The following is a 21418-nucleotide window of genomic DNA, read 5'->3' on the forward strand; positions in this document are numbered from 1 at the left end:
AGTGAAAGAAAGTGAAGTCACTCAGTCGTGTCTGACTCTTTGCGACCTCATAGACTGTAGCCTAACAGTCTCCTCCGTCCATGGGATTTTCCAGGCAAGAATACTGGAGTGGGTTGCCATTTCCTTCTCCAGGAGATCTTCCCAACCCAGGGATTGAACCTGGGTCTCCTGCATTGTAGGCAGATGCTTTACTGTCTGAACCACCAGGGAAGTCTCAATATTTACCGTACCCCCCTACCAATTTAGAGTAAATAATAATGATAATAATAATAGTAGTAGTAGTAATAATAATAGCTACCATTTATTGAGCACCTATTCTACTGTGTGCCAGGCACTGTGCTAGGCACTTTTCGTACAATATCTAATTTAAATCCTCACAACAACCCTGTGAGGTAGGTATTATTATCATTTTACATATGAGAAAACTGAGGCTCAGAGAGATTAAATAACTCTCTTATCACACAACCAAAAAGTAGTAGAGTTGGGATTCAAACCCAGAATAACCTGACTCCAAATCCCAAGCTCCTGTGAACTAGAGTAGAGGCAGAGGGGAGAGGAAGGACCAAATTCAAGAAAACTTGGAGTGGAATGGATATGATATACTGACTAGTAAAATATGGGAAGGAATTTAAGCCCATAAATGTTTCTAGCTGGTGAGCCTATTAAGAGTGATGAATGTAACCAGGATTGGAATTCAGGAGGAACATACTTGGCGGTATGGAGGGAAAAAGTTGAGCCTATCTGGACATGTCCAAGGAGATATCCAGCAGGTGATAAAAATACCGATCTAAAGATAAAGGGCAGTTAGGGATGGAGATATATATTGGGGAATCACCAGCATATCAATGGCAATTGACATCAGGATGGATGATTCTATTTTGGAAGTAAATAGAGAGGAAAGAGAAGTGGACCAATGATGGAATACAGGGACCCTTAAGGCATGAGCAATAGTGGAAGAATCCTCAAGAGAGTCAGAGATGGCGAAACCAGAGGAGGAAGAGAAGTACAGGAGGCAGCCCCATAGTAGTGGCTAGAGGCAACCATGATCTGGGCTGGGAGCAAACCTAGAGCTCCCAGAAGGAAGACAAGACTGAGTTACACTTCTAACACAGCCCTTAGGCACCACCCCCCCACCCCCGATCCCAGGAATATGTGTTAAATGAATGAATGCCAAAATACCCCTACCCTGGTTTACACCAAAACTTGGGAGCTTAGGACTTCATCTTACTCTTGATACCCCAGGTCTAAAAATATGGAAGCCTAGGTGAGCCAGAATTTATAGAAGAGGCTCATAGAGAAAGCTGTGATTTGTTTAAATGGGAGAATATGGTTAAGGAAAAAAAATCACCCCACAAAACCTGGTACTCTATCTGAAATCCCAGAAGTCCTCCTGCCCAACCTTGCTCTGAGTTATCATGATGACTGTGAAAACACTGTTAGTTGCCTGGGGTATCTTGTGCTGAGTCCAGCTTATGGGCTTTATTCAGATAGGAAGATGATGGGCACATGTGTGGGAGGTGTGAGGGCTATGAAGAGAGAAAAGTCAGGGGACCAGCCCCACAACCTGGGAGAGGACTGGGAGAGAGGGTCCAGCCCTCTGGTCAGGGACCAGCCCTGAGGCTTAAGTGAACTTGCATAGGCACGTGTGTGTGTGTGAGAGAGAAAGAAAGAGAGACAGACAGACAGACAGACAGAGAGGGAGAAAAAGGGAGAGAGGGAATGAGAGAGCAGAGAACTCTCTGGGGAAAGGGGAACAGAGGCTCTCGTAGGTGGGTGAGAGGCTGGGGTGATTCTCAGAAGTCTAGTGACTTGACATGTTTGTTGAAGTGTGGGTATGGGGGCTAAATATCCTTGGAAAGCCCTGAGGGGCTGCTGAAGCAAGGTTCCTGGTCTCCTCAGAGGCTGGGCCTCCTCTCGCTGGGGACTCACAGAAAGTCAAACAGCCCGAAATTCTTGGCTGCTCCAGGCCCAGGAAAAATTGGGAGAGGAAAAAAGAAAAGAAAAGAAATGTTTCAGCCCAGAGGTGAGATGAGCCTGCTGATTAGCAGGGTTAGGGGTCTGAAGGAGTCAGCACATGGGGCAGGCATGGGGTGGGTGTAGGTTTGGGTGCAGAGCAGAGATGTTCCCTGGGATCTGCTAGCAGCTCAAGCAACTGAGGGGGCCCTCTGGGCTTCTGCTAAGGTTGCGTGCAGGCAGGGTTAGTATGCATGGTTATTGGAGGGGACTGCAGCTCTAGGGTGCAGGGCTGAGGCAGTAGGTGGGGACAGTTAGGAGGAGGGGCAGATGAAGCAAGTCTTTTTTGGTGTCAGTATTAAGGGAAAAAGTCAAGAATCATGCATGCAAGATTAATAGAGGGATGATGCCGCTAAATGAATGGAGAAAAGGAACTGGGAGAGGGGAGGCAGGGATGACGGGTATGCAGGTCTTCAAGGGCACTTCTGGGGTCAATTCTTGAAATATGTGTGTACGGGGTTGGGGGAGGGTAAGGAGCAGCACTAGCCATTTGGGTCCCAGGGACATGAATGATCCTGGGAAGTCCTGCACAGCAGTTAGTGGGCAGAGGGACAAGCTGGGGCCGGTGGCAGGTTAAGGGCTGCATTGCCGATCAGTGGGTGCACCCCACCCTCGCTGCACCCAGCGAGCAGTTAGCGCGCCTGGATTTAGTTCCATTTATTTCCCTTTCAGGTACCAGACAAAATAAAAAAGACGGACGGAGAGAGGAACGCAGCCAGCCTGGGGCGGGGTAGGATGGTAGTGGGGGAGGGGCCCTGCTCACATCACATCCACAAAGAACTCACTGGGGTTTCCCATGGCCATGCGGAAGGACTGTCTGCTGGCGGTCAGTTCGGGGGGCACGGAGGCCAGGTCGCGGCCCGGAGGGGCTCCCGGGGGCCCCATGGCCGCGGGCGGTGGGGGCATCATCAACATGGGGGGCCCGTAGAGAGGGGGCACCCCAGGGGGGCCGTAGCTTGGGTGCGTGTGATGGCTGCGCAGGCTGCTGGCCAGCGAGTGGTGGCTGCGGTGGCTATGCTCGCTGGCGGCAGGACCCGAGCGCTCGCTGGGCGCCCGCTCCCGCGGCCCCCGCAGGCTGCTGCGGGTCGTGTGGTCCGATTCGCTGCCACTGCCGCCCGACTTCGAGTCCCCGGCCTTAGGGTCCTTCTCCTTCCGCCGGTCGCTGCCACTACGATTAGAGCCACTGCTCCGGCTGCCTGCAGGGGACAGGCAGGGACGAGATGGGAGACACTCAGAGCTTGTGGAGGAAGCCTGGGGCTCGCCCGTGGCCCTCTCCTCATTACCTTCACTGTGCTGACTGCTGGCGCTGCCCCCACCATAGCTGTACCCCAGCTCTGGGAAGCCTGGGTGAGGATTGTAGGGGTGTGGAGGCGGTGGGTACTGGTAAGGGAAAGCCATGGGCCAAGGGGCGGCCCCTGGGTGCGGCAGAGGGGCCAACGTGTCCTGGTCGGAGGCGCCGCTGGAACCGTCGTGATCATGGAGGGAGAGGTTGGCCATGTCTGTGGAGGGAAGCCGAGGACGCATGAGCCGGGTCTGTCCCCTGCCTTCGCACCCTTAGTCAGCAGAGAGATCCCCAGCCTAGGTCAGGCGGATGTGCTTGGGAAGACAGCGACAGCAGTGGCTGCCAGAATGGGAAGAGAGATAGGCCAGAGATCGCTCACTCCTTCAGACCCCCTCTGCCACCCTCCAGAGGTGGTAGGAAGGGAGACCCTGCAGAGACAGGCCCATAGAAAACCGTCCCTTGGAAGGTCCCAAGTCACCACTTCAGATGGTCAGATGCCCAGTTTCTCCTGCTTCCTCAGTGGGCTGGAAGAAGGGGCAAAATTCTTATTTGGCAATTTTCTCCTCAGTTCGCTTAGAGGGTAAACGGTAGGGAGCGGAGTATGGGAGGCTGAAATACCAGATAGCCACCAGGTGTTGCACACCTGCCCTTCATCAGGCACAATACGAAGCACTTCATCTCATGCAAGTGTTATCACAACCCTATGAGGAAGGTATGTTTAGTCACATTTTTTTTTTTCCAGATGAGGACAGTGAAGTCCAGAGAGGTTAAATGACCAGCCAGAAGAGGTCAACCCGAACTGTAGAAGCTCAGAGTTGCTAACTTTACCTTTCCAGATGAGGGCATTAGTAAGAAGAAAGGAGTAGTTTGGGGAAATTTAGGTGAAATTTTGCCCTCCTCACTCACTTAGGACTAAGATCACACCCCATCTGTACCAGGTTCCAGAGCTCTGAGAGCTGCAGTTGCCCTAGGGGCCAGTTGTTGGATCCAGGCTGAGCCCTTTGATCCCAGCCCTTAAGGGAGCTGACCCAAACTTATATGGGAGGAGGAGTCAGGAGAGGGAGCTGAGGCAGCCAAGGCAGCCGATGAAGTCTACCAGCCAAACCATCCATGGTCAAGGCCAGAAGCTAGCATGAGTGGTGGTGGTGGTAGGAAGCAGGCAGCTGACTTGGTGACTACTTCAGCCACTAGGCTGTCATCCCATGGGCAGTGACTGTGTGCTCCTGGGCTACCCAAGTCCCCAGCTCTTCCCTTTGAGCTTGTAATATTCCCAGCTGAGTAGACCTCAGCCAGTACAAAGGGAAAGGCCTGTTCTGCCAGCATCTCCCTGAGCTCGGCTTCTGGTGACTTGGTCCATGGGTAGAAGACCAGAATGCCCTTGGGATGGACAGTATCTCACAGTATCTCTGAGCAAAAGCCACACCTATCCTGAGAAGCTTTATGTGCCTCTGAAGGTTTGGGGCCAGGGCTGCCTTCTCCTAAATAATGATAATAATAATTATATTTGATTGAGTCTAAGGAGTCACTGATTATAAGATGCACTCCAATTTCAGATATTGAAATGTGAAAAAATGTTCTTCTTAGAATCAATTAAATATATGATAAATGGGTAAGCTTTTTCTTTTAGAGCAATTACTGTGGGCCAAACATGGTGCTAAAAGCATTATATACATTAAGCTTATATCATTCTCAAAACAAACCTATAAGATAGGTTTTACTATTAACTCCATTTTACAGATCAAGAAATTGAGGCACTGAGAGGGTATGTCACTTACTCATGTTCACATAGTAAGGGTGGAGCTAAAATCTGAACTCAGAACTGTCTAATTCCAAAGCCTTATGTATCTATTACTCCTCCTCCATGGGGCCATGCTGGAGCTGCTGAGGCCCAGGGACACTCCCCTCCATGCAGGGACTTGTACTCCACAAGAACAGCCTTTCTAGTGCCTTGAACCTAAGCTGAAGCAGAGGCAGAACTGGCTTCTGAGGCTGGGCTTCAGCTCCCAGTCCTGAGCCTTGCTGTCCTGTTTTGAGGACTCCCTTCTCCAAGGGCTGTCTACTGGCTCTGGAGAATGGGGCTTCCCTGCAGACTTCTGCTTAAGAACCCTCACTGGCTTTGTACTGTCTCACGATCAAGTCCAGATCCCTTGATACAGCTTGCAGAGTCCTCTACAGGCTGGCCCTGTCACAGATTTTCCAGCTTCAGTGTGAAGCATAGCTTCAGGGGAGCTGAAGGCATAGCTTCTGAGGAGGCTGGGGACTTGAGGCCTCTGGCCAGCTCGTTTCTGTCTTAGTGGAATCTGCTGTGAGGGTGAGCAGGAATCAAGGCTAGGAACTCTGACTGGCCTTGTTGGGGCAATGTTTCTGCAGCACTGTATACCTAGGACAGCCCTGATGTGGTGGGAAGAACAAAGGCTCTGGAGCCAGAAAGACCTAGACTCAAGGTCTCGCTTCTCTGCTTCCAGCTGTGAAACCTGGAGTAGACTACTTAACTTATATAAGTCTCAGTTTCCTCATATGAAAACAGAATCATCTCCTCAAGGGCTTTAGGGAGGTTGTGAGGATTGAGTGAGAGTGAGATGATGCTTTAGAAACAACCAGCATGGTGCCAGGCACAGAGCAGGCACTCAGAAAACACCAGCCCCAAGGGGGCTGGGCAGGGAAGTGAAGAGGAACTGGTGTGGGCTCTGCCTAAGAACTGGTGTGGGCTCTGCCTCGACCACACAGAACTGTCAGGTCTTGAGGCTCCCCCAGCTCTACTGCCCCCTAATCTGGGTTCCCTAGAGTCTGCTGCCACATCCACCCAGGCCACTCCCACTTTCAACCAGGAGACAGGGCAAGGAGGCTGGGGAGGCACGTACTGCCACAGAGGTCGCCGAAGATGTAGTAACACTGCTCGGAGAAGGTGATCTTGTTGACAGTGTGGCGGATGAAGCCGGCTTTCAGCAGGTTGCTGGCATACTTGCGGGCCTCTCGCCGGTCAGTGAAGCCTTCCACGTTGTGGTACAGCCAGTCCACCACATCCGAGCCTGAGGGCAAGGCTGCCACTTGATTGGGAGGCCCACCAGACCTGGGCTCTTCTGACCTCACAGGAGCCATGAGGCTGGTGCTGATTCCAACTCCAAGGGGTGGCCCAAGGGAGTTCTTGGGTCCTGGCCTGCCCTGCCCCACCACTTTCCACCCCATCCTTCATCCCACCATGGGGCCCTCTCACCGATGAAAGCGTTGGGGATGGTAATCTTGAGCCACATTCGGTCACGGACCTCTAGCCCGGATTCAGGGGAGGCCATGGCTTTTACTATGGCAGCCATGTCACTGTGGATGGACAGGTGGAAGTCGTCTAGGCCTGGGGGTGGGAGGTAAAATGGTGAGGCAGAAAGGGGCCATGGAGTCAAGTACACAGGAGTTTGCATTCCAGCTCTACTGCCTAATAACATGGACCAATGTCAGGCAAATTACCAACATTTGGGACACTCAGTTTCCCCTTCTGTAAAAATAGGGACTTTAATATCTATTTTACAAGGATATTTGAAGAGAGAATTAAATAATATAAATGAAGGTGCTTAGCCCAGTGTACAATGTATGCTGTGATAATAGAAAGGCAGTCATTTACTGAGCGCTTACTTTATGCCACACACTGTGCTTGATGTTTTACTTGTATCCTCTCATTAAACCCTAGAAGCCTGGTAAAGTGCATATCATCAGTCCCATTTTACAAGAGGAAACTGAGGCTTACTGGGTGCTCAGTACAGGTTCAGAAGCAAATGGTTTGGTGAGGGTCAGTGTCCACTGAGGGAAACTGCAGAGTGAGGTGGCTGGAACAGACCGACTCTCCTCTCCAGCTCCCTCGGATGCTCAAGCAAGAGTCTCCAGGTGGGCCTTCAGCAGTCCCTTCCAGCTGGTCCTATGTGCTGGACCCAGGGGTCAGGGTTGGACACTCACGCTCTGTGTCAGGGATGGAGCTGGTGATGGAGGAGCTGGTGGAGGTGATGGTGCTCAGGGAGGGGCTCATGCCGTAGGCAGGGAAGGTGCCGGTCATGGCTGCAGTGTGGGAGACCCAGGCCGCGGGGTCAATGGGTCGGATGGGCTCACCTGCGGGGAGGATGAGGAGTCAGGGACTACCTGCCCTGCCCACTGCCTGGCCCAGTAGGGTAGGTGTGAGGTTCAGGGTAACACAGAAGGAAGGAGAGACTGGGCTCACATATGCTAAGCACCAGCTTTAGGGCCCAGTCTCCCATCCACTTACTCCTGGGCAGTGTGAAGCACCCACGTGGACTTGGGTCCCAGCACTTGGCTACAGTCAAGGTGATGGGCCTGAAAGCAAGGGTGTCCCTAGTGAGGGCAGGATGTGTGGAGGCCAAACCAAGCCCCTTCCCTGTTAGTCAGAAATACCTGCCCTCTCCTTCCCAATGCCATCCATACCCTGGTTTGTGTACAATTTCCCGAAGTACTCGGACCGCGTCATCGTTACTCATGTTCTCAAAGTTGATCTCGTTTACCTGGGAAAAAGGACCAGGAGTGGAATACGCAGCTGTGTTGGGGAGATGGTAGGGAAGCTAAGTTTGGTGGGCTAGGGGGTCTTCCCCATACCAAGAAGCAGGATACAGAGGGTGTGGACATTTCCCCGTCTCCATCCATACCACCACCCAGGGTGGGCAATGGTACCTGTAACAGCATGTCTCCTGGCTCAATGCGTCCATCAGCAGCCACGGCCCCACCCTTCATGATGGAGCCAATGTAGATGCCTCCATCACCACGCTCGTTGCTTTGGCCCACAATGGAGATGCCCAAGAAGTTATACTTTTCTACAGGGAGTAATAAGAACTTGAGACAGGAACAACGTTCCTACCCAGATTCTAAGCCCTTCATTAGAAAAGGGTAGAAAGGGACAAGAACTAACATTTATTGAACTTGAATCAGGCACTGTATTCTGCATACTCAAACATACTTTCACTTAATCCTTGTTGGCTACGAGGTAGGAACTCAATCCTGTTTTACAGAGAAGACAAATGAGGTGCAGAGAATTTGAGCCATGAAGTGGCAGAGTTAGGGTTCAAACTCAGATTTAAATTCCAAAGTTGGGGCTCTTTCACTACATCCTGCTACCTCCTAAAGAAGAACACCTAGGGCAGAAATCAGAGACCAAGAATGTAAGGGATGGAAATCGGAAAGTGGGGAAGCATCAGAATCAGTTTAGGAAGCCATCCTGGGTGCCATTCTCTGCTTCCATAGTGCTTATCTCTGTCATAGCTCTGATCATGAGATACTGAATGGATCAGTGTATGTAGCAGTTTATGCTTATGAAAAAGAGCTCCTTGAGGGAAGGGAACATATCGTGTATCTCTCTGCACTCCCGGTGTGGCACGTAGCAGGCGCTGGAAAGTGTCATTTCACGAGACTCACCCATGTTGAGAGTGACGGTGATGATGTTGAGTGACATGGTGGAGTCCGTGATGCTGCTGAAGGATGAAGACTGGAATAGACAGAGGCCCTGAGCAGCAGGCAGGGGTGGCAGGAACTCACTGCTCCCACCGAGCTCTTCCTCAAGGCTAGCCCTCAGCACCACCTCCCCTCTAGGATGCTATACCCTGACCCAAGGGGAGGGATCGAAGGAAGACAAACTCTCGTCTTGCTGGGGGCAGGGGGGCTCCGTCTGCTCCACCCACCCCAGCGTCTTGGCCCCATACCCGCTCAATCCGGGAAACCTTCTGCTTCCGCCGCCGCCGCTTGTGTCTTCTCATCAGGCGTGAGGCGCTGCTCTGCTCTGTGGAGCTGCTGAACCTGTGGGGCCCACAGTCGTTCCCCACCAGGCTGGCCCAGCCCTATCCCAAAGAGGCATCGCAGGGCCCGGGTCCCCACCACAAAGCCCACATCCTGCCCAGAGGCCCAGCATCCTCAGGGGTCAGGGCTCCTATGGGTCACCTGTCCCACAGTACCCAGGAAACCAAAGCCCCACCTGCTGGTGGAATCATCCTCATCTGAATCAAAGAAGCTGGTGGTCTCCAACTCGCTGCTCATCAGGGTGGAGGAGCTGTCATAACCCCCTGGCTCTCGTCGCCGTTCCCCCTTGGCAGTTCCATTCAGCCGGGTTGCTGCAGGGGACGGAGGCAGCTGGGCTCACAGTGCTTGATGAAGGAGAGAAGGAGGCAAGGACGAGCCAGGGGCTGTACTGGGGCCAGGCCTATCCAGAGCTCAGGAAGGAAGGCAGAGAGTTGGGTAGCTGGGTGGAAGGGGCAGGGAGAGATGCTGGGGGTGGGGAAGGTGTGGGTTCAGGGAGGACGCACTGTGCTCTGGGCCATCCCTCCGGCGTGGCCGCTCTCGCTGGGCAGACACCAAGGAGTCTGTCTCTGTGTCGTTGTCCAAGTTCTCCTGGCTGCCCCCACCAGCGTGAGGGCTGTAGGGAAGAGAGGACTTGGTGGGGGAGGGCGCAGGCTGGGGGCCCTCTCCCCCAGCCAAGCTGAGCTGAGGCAGCCCTCCCCCTAGGGGCTCTCCCCACCCTCCGGTCACACTCACTGGAAGGATGGGGGCCGGGAGTCGCCGATGCCTCCTGTGCGCTCCATGGGCGGTGGCAGTTCTGCCGGGCTGTCAGCACAGAAGGGCGCTGGTTCTGGGTGTGAGCCTTCAGCCGACACCAGCTGATGGGGAGAAGATGCTTGGGTACTGGGGCACAGAGGCCCCAGGGAAAAGGGGCTAGCTGGCTTCTGGCAGGGCATGAAGACTTGGGGAGAATGAAGCAGGGGCCATGGGGGGAGAAGAGACGGGACTGTGCAAGGTCAGCTGAGACGACGAGGAGGCTGAAAGGCATGGGCTGGGGAAATGGAATGGGAGCGGAGAACAAGGGTCAGAGGTCCAAGGTAGAGGTCGGCACGTGACAGAAGGAAACCTGACCAGTGCCACAAAGGACAGAGGAGACGTTTTTTGTCTCCAGTGTGTACTTCTGTCCCTTTCCCCACTTCCCACCACTCTCACTTTTCACCAAGGCTATAACATGATCTGGAGTGAGAGAGTTCAGTTAGAAAACTCAAGGAAGATTCAGATACTGAAGAATCAAACCACGGTCTCAGCAATGCCTTTCCTCCATCCAGCTCACTGCAGGAATGCAGGTGGAGAGAGGGTTGAGGCGAGCTCCTTACCCAGGACACCACCCGGCCATTGAAGCAGGGCAGCTTGGCATTGTCGTCCGAGATCTCCTCCTTCACCACTCTGCAGGGAAAGGAGGGCGTCAGACTGAGCTTTCCGGGGTGGGAAATACAACCCCCAACTCTCAGGGGCTCCTCTACCCTGAACTGGGAATCAAACCACCAGCATAAGCCTGTTCAAATGGGAGCGGGGGCAGTAACCCAGGAACAGATCTTTATCACCACCAGGACACCAGCCATGCCCGGGCCAGCTGCCTTCCTGGGGCATTCTCCTGGCCATCGAGTGACTGCAAATTACACCTGATAAATCACTGTCCCCATTGAGCGCAGTCACCCCTAGAATCTCAAGAGCGGTACTCATCCCCCAACATGGCTCTCCTGTGCTAGATTTTATCTTTCCCTCTGAACCTAAACTAGGAAAAAACACACCCTTATCACTGTCCTCTTCTCAGCTGGGAATCCTGACATTCTTCTGGGAGGTGTGGATGAGGAATTGAAGGAAATTAGAAAAGAGAAGGGGAGAAGGCATTTACCAAACATCCCCCACTGCCACTATGACACTGGTAACAACTCCCTTCATTTACTGAGCATGTACTATGAGTCAAGCACTGAGCTAAGCAGTTTACTAGTATTTCTTCATTTAATATTCTCAGCAAAGCTGTAAAATAGATACAGATGGGGAAGCCAAGGCTCAGCAGGTTTAGAAATCCACCTACAGTCACACAACTAATAAATGAAGAGCTAGAATTTGAATCCTGGTCAGCCTGATTCCAAAGCCTTTATTCTTACCTATTATACCATCTTATCCCCCTACAGTTAGAATGTATAATCTTCACATCAGCCTCACTGTATAGACAATATGATCTTGATTTTATTAATAAGGAAATAAAATCAGAAACTTGTTCAAGGTTACAGAGCTAGATGTCAGGGCTGGAATTCCACTCTAAGCTCATCTGACTCCAAAGCCTATATTCTTCCCAGGGTATTTCACATTATTTCCCATACAGTGATGGAGGTGATGTGGGTCTGTGTGGAGGGTGGGGTTGTGGGAGACAGTGATGCGGGGTATAGGTGAGGCAGGTAGCATACAGTCTCAGGTGTGCAGTTTGGCCTGGTGCATCAGTGAGGCAAGAAGTCAGATTATAACTATAGTTCGGGGCTAGGAAAGGGAACAGAAAAGCTTGACACCCCCCTCCCCTCCACCCCCTGCCAGACTGCATCAGACATCTCAGGAGCTCAGAACTAGAAAGCTGTGATCCAGGGCAAGAGGAGGACATGTGCCTGGATCTCCAAGTAGAGAGGGAAGACAGGAAGGAGGCTGGGAAGCCCAGTCCTCCCGTGTTCTTAAAGCAGCTCCTGCCCAGAGCTAGGGACGTGCTTGGCTCCTAGTGATGCTCACATTCCTGGACTCACAGCCAAGTTCAAAGGCTGAGCATACCCTCCTCCCTCCCATTCAGCTCTGACTCCTCAACCCCACAGCGACCCCAAGAAAGCAGCTCAAATCATCCTGCGCAGGCGCACCACAGAAAGCCTGGAGACAGAACAGACTAGAAAACAGAGACACAGACAGCTCAGACCCACTAGCCAGTCTGATCGCAGGGGACCCCAAGCTTGTAGCCCCCATGGGAATTGGGGCTCAAATTGAAAGGAGGTATGTGGGCCATGGGGCAAGGACTGTGACCTTCTCTGGAGAGGGTCTCAGCACCCCTGTGGTGGGAAACTGCTGTTGGGTCCCCACCACCCCCTCCCACTGGAGGCCCCACCACACAGCTCCACACTACAGATGTTTCCTCTCTTTGTGGGGGTCACCGACAGGTCACCAAGGCTCTGCTGACTCACAATGATCAGCTGATCTTCAGCAGCCTTGAGGGACTTCAGACAGGCCTCCCCCTCTCACCATGGAGCTGAATGGCTCAGGGTTCCACAGCACTTATACACTCACAAACACATACATACCAAGTGGAATCAGACAAATCTGGGTTCAAATTCCAGTTCTGCCACTTATTAGCCCTCCTCTCTTAGAGAATTTTCTTAACTTTTCCAAGCCTTTTCTCATCCTGGTAAGTGAGATTTGTAAATGCCTGACATAGGCCAGACATACACTAAAACCTAGTTATTAACTTTGTCAATTTTTTGCAGGATCCATACTCTCTTTCTAACTAGATGTAAGTTTCTAAGGGCAGGGACCAAACAAATCTGCTTATCACTCATTGTTCAATCAAGTAAAAAGCCTTTGCTGAGAGCCCAGTGGGCTTTAAGTTTTGTGCTCGCCACTGCATGGTGCTCAAGAAGCATCAGACCTGGAGCCTGCCCTGTTCTTGGAGGAACTGACCAATGCACACAGTTCATGTGCGTATGCTGCAATGGAAGCGATCGGAGCTGTAAGGGCAGCAGATGTATTTCCTGGACAGACATCTGCTGAGTATTACTGAGTGTAGGCTCCTGGCTACGACCAGGGTAGGTGTAAGAATAAACAGGAATAAGTGCCATAACTTTCAAAAGTACAACCCAGAAGAAAGAATTTGGACCTGGAGAAGATCAGGGAAGAGAAGTACCCCAGGTAGAAGGCCCAGAGCCAGGCCAATGTGGGATGTGGCACCGGGAGCAACACGCTTAGCGGCCCGTGCTGTTCCTCCCACAGCTCACGGCCCCTCTAGTAGCTTGTTCTCCCATCCACCATCTCCTCAGTGCTGAAAATGTTTAATGTTTATTTCCATATCTCAAATAATTTAAGAGGACCGGGCCTACCCTGAGCTTGACAAATATTTCTGGAGACCAGATGGGGGTTGGGAGTTCTCAGACCTTGCACACCAGACCTTCCTTCCCTGACCCGCTTCCCCATCTGTCAGCAGGGGTCACGGGGCCCTGCCTGACCCCTTACCATGCGGCTAGGATAGGGGGCAGCCCTGTCACCTCCGCAGCTTGCCAAGGCTCAGCATCTCCCTCAGAGAGGATGTATTTGTTAAGTGATGGTGATAATAATACCTACAGTTGTGTGATTAATGCCTTGACTTTGGAGCCAGGTTCCTAATAAGCTCTGCCACTTACTAGCTGTGTGACCTTGGATAAGGAAGTTACTGAAGTTTTCTGTGCTCTAGTTTCCTCATCTATAAACTGAAGATATTACTACCTGTTCCACAGGACTGTTAAGAGGATCTGAATGAGTAAAGATTTGAAAGTCATTTAGATCAGTGTCTGCACACTATAAGCACCATAAAAAGAGTTTAATAAATGAAATATAGATATATACATTCATCAGCTATTAGTTATCTGTGACAAGATAGCCCTACCAGGTCTCCTTATCATTAATCCTTCTGGGGATAAACAAGATCAATCTCCTCTACTTCATTTTTACCACTGTTCTCAACACTGCTAAAATGGCCTACTCTAATATTTTACAAAAGATGGTTCAAGTTCAAGTACCACTAATGAATGCAAGATGGTTTCAGGAGTATCTGAATGAATGTTTAACTCAAGAGTTAAATATTTTTAAACATAGTTTAGAAAGAAATATACATAGAAAATCAGACCTGTAGTTCCATATTATTGATTGGGTCAAACTAAGAGTGAGTGGACTGACAGTGGACTCAAAGATATTAAGTCAACAGCGCGTAGCTGTAATGGGGGCCCTCTATGACTTCAGTTAGGCCTGGCTTGACAGCAGCCTGAGGACAGTGGGAGGTGGCCCACAGAGGTCTAGGTTTAGGAGGTGGGGGCGCTCGGCCTAGTGGATTCTGGGATGAATAGAGGGTAGAGACACAGGCCTAACCTAGTCCCTTAAGGCACTTGGCCCCAGGCTGGCCCCACTGGACTCCAGCTGATTTTCCCCTATCCCATACCCTAAGGCAGTATCTTGGTCTCTTCTAACTCCACTCTTCCCTTACCAGACCAAGGCATCTCCCCAAGTCCCCCCACCACTCCCACCCCTTGCAGATGGATCCTTCTTCACCATCTTCCAATCGGGGGTGTCTGTCTCTGGACTGAAGCCAGGCAATCATTACTACACCAGGAGTACTCCACCCCAAGGCAGGAACAGCAACAATCAAGGACAGTTAGAAGCTGCATAGTACTTCCCACCTTATAAAGCACTTTCACACATATGAGCTCATGGGATCATCAAACCCTGAGTTCCAGGGGGAAAGGTGACACGAAAACATGCCAGGCAGAAGACAGAGAAGGTGCTAGCATCCCAGAGCCAGGAGGGCTAGGGGCCTTGGAGAGAAGCCAGAGTGATGAACACCAGGGAGAAGAATGTCTCCCCTTACTCAGATCTGGGCCTCGGCTCTGAAGAGCACTGTAGGCCTCAGGCTACGGCTGGAGAGGCAGCCTTTAGGCCTGTAGGGCCCAGGAAGGCCTTCCCCGCAGGCCTTCAGGCCCAGTGCCCAGTTACTGCGGGGCAGGCTAATGTGAGGGCCTCCCCCTCCCCAGTCCCCTGGGAGTTGGAGGGGAGGATGAGGGGATCAGCCAGGCTCCCCCTCCCAGGCCAGCTGCTACAGAACCTTCCTTCTCCAACATTCCATCCCCTCTTAAAGGGGAAGTCACTGCTTCCAAACTCCGCCTGTCCAAAGCCCAGCAGCTGGGGGAAGAAGACTCTGCCAGGGGGGGAGGATGAACACCAAGAGACCCTTCCTAGCCCTCTCATTCAGGCTCTGAGGCCTTTTCCAAGGTCTCCTCCTTGGCCACCATCTGGAGGAAAGAGGCCTCTGTTCTGCGAGGGAATCTGCACCTGGGCTAGCGGGGACTCCTCCACGGGGGTGAGGCGCCCTGCTCCCTGACAACATCCCGAACGGCCCACAGGGGACAGAGGAGACAGCTAAGTAAACATCAGAGCTGCAGCCCTTAGTTTACAGCCTGAGTAACCCTCAGCCAATTCAAGGTCCCACAGCATAGCCCCTAGATGCTCCATATTCCAAATATGGCTCGGAGTTCTGGAGCTGAAAAGATGGAGAAGGAGAAGGCCGAGTGCCAAACACCCTGAGTCTCTGCTAGAAAGGTGGCTCAGTTGGCAGGAGGGCTGGGGACTGCACTCTGGAATGGGAATTGGGGGTGTGTCTGTCTGTGTGGGCCGCTGGTTTTTGAGGAGGTGAGGGAGCTTGACTGAGCTGGAACTGACTGCTCTTAGGGAGTTGAACGTCCCCTTTAAACCAGGGGGCCAGGGTCCCAAACAAGAGGGGAAAGGGGAGCCCCTAGAGGGGCTGAAAGTCCAGCCTCTGAAAAAGCCAACGGGGGCCGAATGGCCGCGTGGCCCCTAGAATCCAGAGTAGGGCTAGAAGCCAGCGTTGCAAGGCGTGGGGGGTGGGGGTGGGGTGGCGTCCGAACTGGTCGAGTGGGCCCCTAGAAGCGGAGTGGCCGGGGTCCCCTGGAGGCGAGGCGGAGCCATCCTCACCCGAAATCGTCGTCCATAGACTTGAAGAAGAACTTATAGCTGGGTCGTTGCAGAACGCCCTTAAAGTCGGCCAAGGTGACGCGCTCGGCGGGCAGGGGCAGCTTCACCAGGTACGGCGTCTCCTGCCCGTCCAGGTGGTAGATGATCTTGGTCTCGCCCATGGCTCCGGCCTCGGGCCCGGCGGCCCCCGCGCTGCCTGCTCGGGAGGCCGGGCCGGGCCTCTCGGGCGGCGGCGGCGGCAGCGGCGCTCGGCGCGGCCCAGCGGCTCAGCCCAGCTCCGCGGCCGGCCGCGGCGCCAGCTCCCTTGTTCTCCAGCCGCTCCCGGGTCCCAGCGCCGCCTGCCGCGGTCGCGGCCGCCGCTTCCGCTCCCCACTCTCCCGGCTCGGCCGACTTCGGCGACTCTTCCGGTGGCCGCGGCCCTCCCGGCGCTGGGCCGCGGCCCGGTCCACTCCCCGCCCCCGACCCCGGCGCGCCCCGCCCCGGCGCGGCCCCGCCCCCGGCCGCCGCCGAGCCGCTCTGGCCTCGCGGCAGATGGCCTGGCTCTCCGCCGGACTCGCGGACACCCCGCCCACCCACCAGGCGGTGCTCGGCTCCTGCGCTCTGGTCCCAGGACCGGGGGGAGCGTGGCGGTGGTCGCCTACGCCCCCAGGGGCTGGATGGATAGATCTCTCCAGGATGGCCGGGTTCCCGGACTTTTCAAGGCCCTGGCTCTGGACCCAAGGGGATCGGCTGCTCCTCTGCAGCTGGGGAGGCATTAATGTAGGGGTTGCTTTGCTTCCCAGAGAAGGGGTTCTGACCAAGTATCTCTGGAGGATACAGCCTCATCGACCTGGCCTTTTAGGGTCTGCTGAGAAGCATAGCTGCTGTCATTCAGTCTACCTGACAACTGCTTAAGGACAGAACAGGATCGAGTTCTGATTCCTTCTTGTAACCTCAGTACCTAAGTGTGAAGTAGTGATTTAATCAATGGACTGAATGCAGAATGAGCTTAAGTATGAAGATGTCTGCCTGACTGGGACATGAAGTCTCAAGCCAGGGCTGAGTATAATCGTTTCTAACAGATCTCCTCATGCCTAAGCTTTAGGTAGCTTGTTTAATAAATACTGAGTGCCTACTATGTGCAAGGCATACTGCATGAAAGAGCAAAACAAGGCCGATAAGGCTGTTCTTAGGCTCTTCACTCATTTGGAAGGAGGCACAGTGTTCAGTTGCTCAGTGGTGTCTAACTTTTTGTAACCCCATGGACTGTAGCAACATACAGGCTTGTAAATAAATAAGTTCAGAGTGGCAAATGCTATGAAAAAGAGTAAAACAGAGTGATGTGATAGTAACAGGGGAAAGAGTAATATGGGAAGTCAGAGAAGGGCTCTTCCATTTGCCTGAAGACCTAGAACTAGTGAGGAAGCATCTATATGGTCTGGTCTTGAAGGAAGAGCATTCTAGGCAGAGGTACAGACAAGTATAAGGGCTAAGGCAAGAATAAACTTGCCAATTTTGAAGAACAAAAAGAAGGTCGTTGTGACTACAATGATGGTGGTAGATGAGTGTCAGGTAGGCTAGGACCAGACCACATAGGTCCTTTTAGGCCACAGTAACAAGTGTGGGCTCCTCCCACTCCATTTTGTATATTGTTGCCAAATAAGCATTTCAAGATTAAGGACCTTTCAGATACCTCTTCAGCTTAGAAACCTCTCCACATTTTGCAGTACTTTCAAATATCCATAGCATGATATTCAAAGCTCTGCATAATCTAACCTCTACCTACCTCTACAGCCTTTTTTTCATTGTATCCTGTCTATAAAGTTTTGACTTAAATCTGTTCAACCTACTTGTTAGCCCCTGCTCATGCACTGAATATATTTTCATTTCACACCTTCCCTTTAAATTTTTATCAAACTAATATGCATGCATAGACAAATATCAAGAAAATCTTTAACAGCAGTCCTGTTTCATTTCCCTCCTCACCCTGACCCGTGTACATTTTTTAAGCTCATATTACTTCTTGATTTATACATTCTGTAAGTCTTTCAAAAATTTTATTTATTTATGGCTGTGCTGTCTTCATGGCTGTGCACAGGCTTTCTCTAGTTGAGGCGCATGGGCTCAGTAGTTGTGACGCTTGGGCTTAGTTGCTCCAAGGCATATGGGATCTTCCTGGGCCCGAGACTGAATCCATGTCCCCTGCATTGGCAGGTGGATTCTTAACCCTTGGACCACCAGGGAAGCCCTGATTTATGCATTCTAGACATTGTTTATTGATTTCCAATTTTGATGAATTTACCTTTTCTCTACCTCACCTAACTTCTTAGGATTTTGGTACTTAGTATTGACATTTTGACTATGTTTCCAACTTTTCTTTCTGGCATTAATCATTGCCTTGCTCTTGCGTTTGCTTTTTTATATAGTGTACTTATCATTAAGTCTTTCCACATAATCTAATAGCTTCTCAATTCATATTTTACTAACTCAGTTAAATGTACTAGATAACCCATTGGCTTTCTTTTCTGGACCCTTCCATTCCATTGCTCTGGTCTGCACTGCTGGCTGTCTCAGTCTGTGAACAGCTCTCATCCTTGGACTTCTTTGCATTATTCTCTGAATTCTCTTTACCTCTCCTCTGTATTGGATTCCAGTTTCCTCAATAATTTGCTCCTCAATAGTAATAAAACACATCCTTTGGTAGTTTCCCTTGAAAGCATGAGAAATAAAAATTTGGGGTGAACTATTATGGAAAAGAATCTGAAAAAGTATATATATATTAATATGTATAAAACTGAATGACTTTGCTGTACACCTGAAATTAACACATTGTAAACCATCTATATTTCAATAAAAAGTTTTGAAAAAAAGATTAACTGGGGAGAAACTTGAAAAGATGAGAGCAAGTCTTAACAATTTTCCTTCAGAATTCTGAGTCACTCCATTGTCTTCTAGCTTCCAGTGTTGCTATTAAGTGATCAGTCTGATCTCTTAATTTTTCTTAAGCATTTGTACAGGACTTGTTTTTAACTCTCTTTGCAAGTCTTTAGGAAGTACTCTTTATCCCTGGGGGTTCTCAAATTTCTTGGTGATATGCCTTGGTGCTATTCACTGTGCTAGGCATTGGGTGAGCACTTCCCATCTAGTTCAACAATCCTTTCTTGAATTATTTAGTAACATTACTACCATTTTTTCCTGTTGTTTCTGCAACTCCTGCTACATGTTGGACCTTCTGGATTGATCCTTTTTTCTTCATCATCCACTTTATTTTTAAATGATTTTACCTTTTTGCAAGATTAAAAGTATTTCCAAACTTTCCCCTATCTAATCGTACAGGTAAAATATTCACAATTAAAAACTCAGTAAGTATATAAGGATGGACATAGTATAATCTCCCTCCTATTTGGTTTTGTACTCTTCCAGTTTTCCAGTAGGAAAAAAATCATTTACCTATTTTTTTAATTTCTAAGAATTCTTTTGTCCTCCAACTTTTCCTTTTCATAGCATTTATTCAAAGATACATTATCTTCTCTGAGCTTTGAGAATTATAGCATTTTCCTCCCTAAAGTTTTCAGAAAGCTACTTTGTGAATTCCTTAGTTTCAATTTTCTGTTTGTTGTGATCTCTACCTTTCATATTGCAAGTTTCCTCAAATGTCTGCTGCTGCTGCTGCTAAGTCGCTTCAGTCACGTCTGGTGGGCCTTAATGGTCTATTCACATTTAAGAGTGAAATACTAAAAGGCTAATTGTAAATTCTGTCCATGTACAGGGCTTATTAAATAACCAGTTTCACTGTAGGGTGATGAGTGGATTTTTTGAAACAAAAATATATTTGTAGGCCTTTTGTCTGCAATTGTTTTGGCCTTAGGGGCTATGTCAGTTGTGGTGACATTCAGAGCCCTGCCACTCATATACTTTCACTTTATCCCTCATTTTCAATCTAGCCCCTCACTCTCATCCCCACCATGTCTCCTATTAAATCCGGTGGTTCTAAAGGTTTATACTTTCCCTGAGGTTCTGAGATTTCACAGTGCTATTTTTGTTTATTGTGCTGGGCACTCATTGACTCGTCAGTTCTAGAAACTCATGACCTTTGGGTTTAGGAAACCTTTATAAGTAGTTCTTTGAAAATTGCCTCCCCACCATTTCTCCAGAGACTAAAGCTCCTATCTCTTGCAGAGAAGTAGGGGTAGTCACTCGGCTGGATCAGATAAAGGACCTGGGGGGGCTTTTTCTCATACACATCTCTGATTCCCCTCTCCCCCAACCTCAGTTCTCAGCCCCAATCCGTACCCCCTCTCCTGAGCCTCTTCTGGGTTCAGAAGGGCACACTGATTTGCTTCTTGTTAACAATCACCTCAGCAGGTAGAGCCCATCTCATTCTGCTCTGCTAGCTCAACCTTCACCTTCCCATTTACTTTTTTTCCAAAATGTTGATGTCTTTCATTCATTGCTGCCACCTTGTTTTCCTTGTCATAGAGTCATGTGCCTTTTTTGAAAAATTCCTCTGTTGACACTGAAAGGGGTTTTGGAGGGAGTAAAAAGCTCATGTGTTCAATCTGCCATACTCAAGTGGAAACCCATTGCTTTGCTTATAATGTTCTCTTCTACTTTTTTTTTTAAAGCCACTCAGGTGTCACAATCCTGTAAGCCTTCTCCCTAAGCACCCAAACTAGAAGGAATATCTTCCTTCTAAAAAGTTCTACAGGCCACTTCTGATCTCTGCCACCCACTAGGTATAAATTAGAGGTACTCTACAGTTAATTGTACTTAACTGCCCCTATGAGGTCCATCTATAACCTTCACATGCTTTCTAGTCACAAGGTCCTGTATTTGACAAAGAAGTGAAGTGAAGTGAAGTCGCTCAGTCATGTCCGACTCTTTGCAACCCTGTGGACTGTAGCCCACCAGGCTCCTCTGTCCATGGGATTCTCCAGGCAAGAACACTGGAGCGGGTTGCCATTTCCTTCTCCAGGGGATCTTCCCGACCCAGGGATCGAACCCAGAAACTGAGATTTACTGAATAAGAAAAGCAAATTAAGCCAAATCCCAGCCACCCTGTTTCTCCCTCTTCAGAAATACTGAGTAATGCCCCTTCACACTCCTGAACACAGTTCAGTATGCCCTTCCTCAGCTTACTCCTTCTACCCAATTGAAATGAAGAGAGGCAACCATTTTATCTATGTCCAAGAGGGCCACTTGTTACCAGAGACATCTGCCAGAGTTAAGTGTTAACAGAGTGAGGATTATAGGAAAGCAACAAAGAACTCAACAAGATAAGACAGAAGGGCATTTCTCACAGTCCAAGTTAAAGCAGACAATATTGGAACCTGACAAACTCCAGTTCTAGAGTCTAATAACAAATCCTTGCTCTATCACTTACTACTTATGGGACCTCTATGAACTTTAGACTCCTCTCATCGGAAAACGGGGATAAGAGCTACTTCATACGGCTGATGTGAAGATTAACTAAAATAACATATATGAGGGGACAACCCATCTCAGATTCTTCCTCTGTTCTTAAGAATATCCATTGCTGGCCTGAGGTTGTATTTGCATCTGGGGGGAATTTCCCTTCACTGAGACACTGAAAATGGTGAAGGAAAAAGAATTCTGGAT

General features: G+C 50.3%; 1 protein-coding gene across 2 annotated transcripts; it reads right to left on the reverse strand.

Annotated features, from left to right (window-relative positions):
- Positions 1-279: 279 nt before the first annotated feature.
- DVL3 (dishevelled segment polarity protein 3) lies at positions 280-16250 on the reverse strand. 2 transcript variants are annotated; one of them, XM_027957789.3, is made up of 16 exons: positions 15821-16250; positions 10429-10498; positions 9809-9930; positions 9580-9689; positions 9252-9387; positions 8983-9076; positions 8699-8768; positions 7961-8100; positions 7718-7794; positions 7542-7609; positions 7238-7387; positions 6510-6641; positions 6157-6324; positions 3297-3512; positions 2799-3209; positions 280-1957 (listed from the first exon to the last, which is right to left on the reverse strand). In XM_027957789.3, exons 1-16 carry the CDS (start codon positions 15979-15981, stop codon positions 1926-1928), a joined length of 2157 nt encoding a protein of 718 aa, XP_027813590.1. In that variant the 5' UTR covers positions 15982-16250; the 3' UTR covers positions 280-1925. The 2 variants fall into 2 exon arrangements, with proteins under 2 accessions (XP_027813590.1, XP_014948009.2); XM_015092523.4 differs by having other exon boundaries at positions 280-3209.
- Positions 16251-21418: the final 5168 nt, after the last annotated feature.

This window comes from Ovis aries, chromosome 1, assembly GCF_016772045.2.
Source record: "Ovis aries strain OAR_USU_Benz2616 breed Rambouillet chromosome 1, ARS-UI_Ramb_v3.0, whole genome shotgun sequence".
Taxonomy (NCBI): Eukaryota; Metazoa; Chordata; class Mammalia; order Artiodactyla; family Bovidae; genus Ovis; species Ovis aries.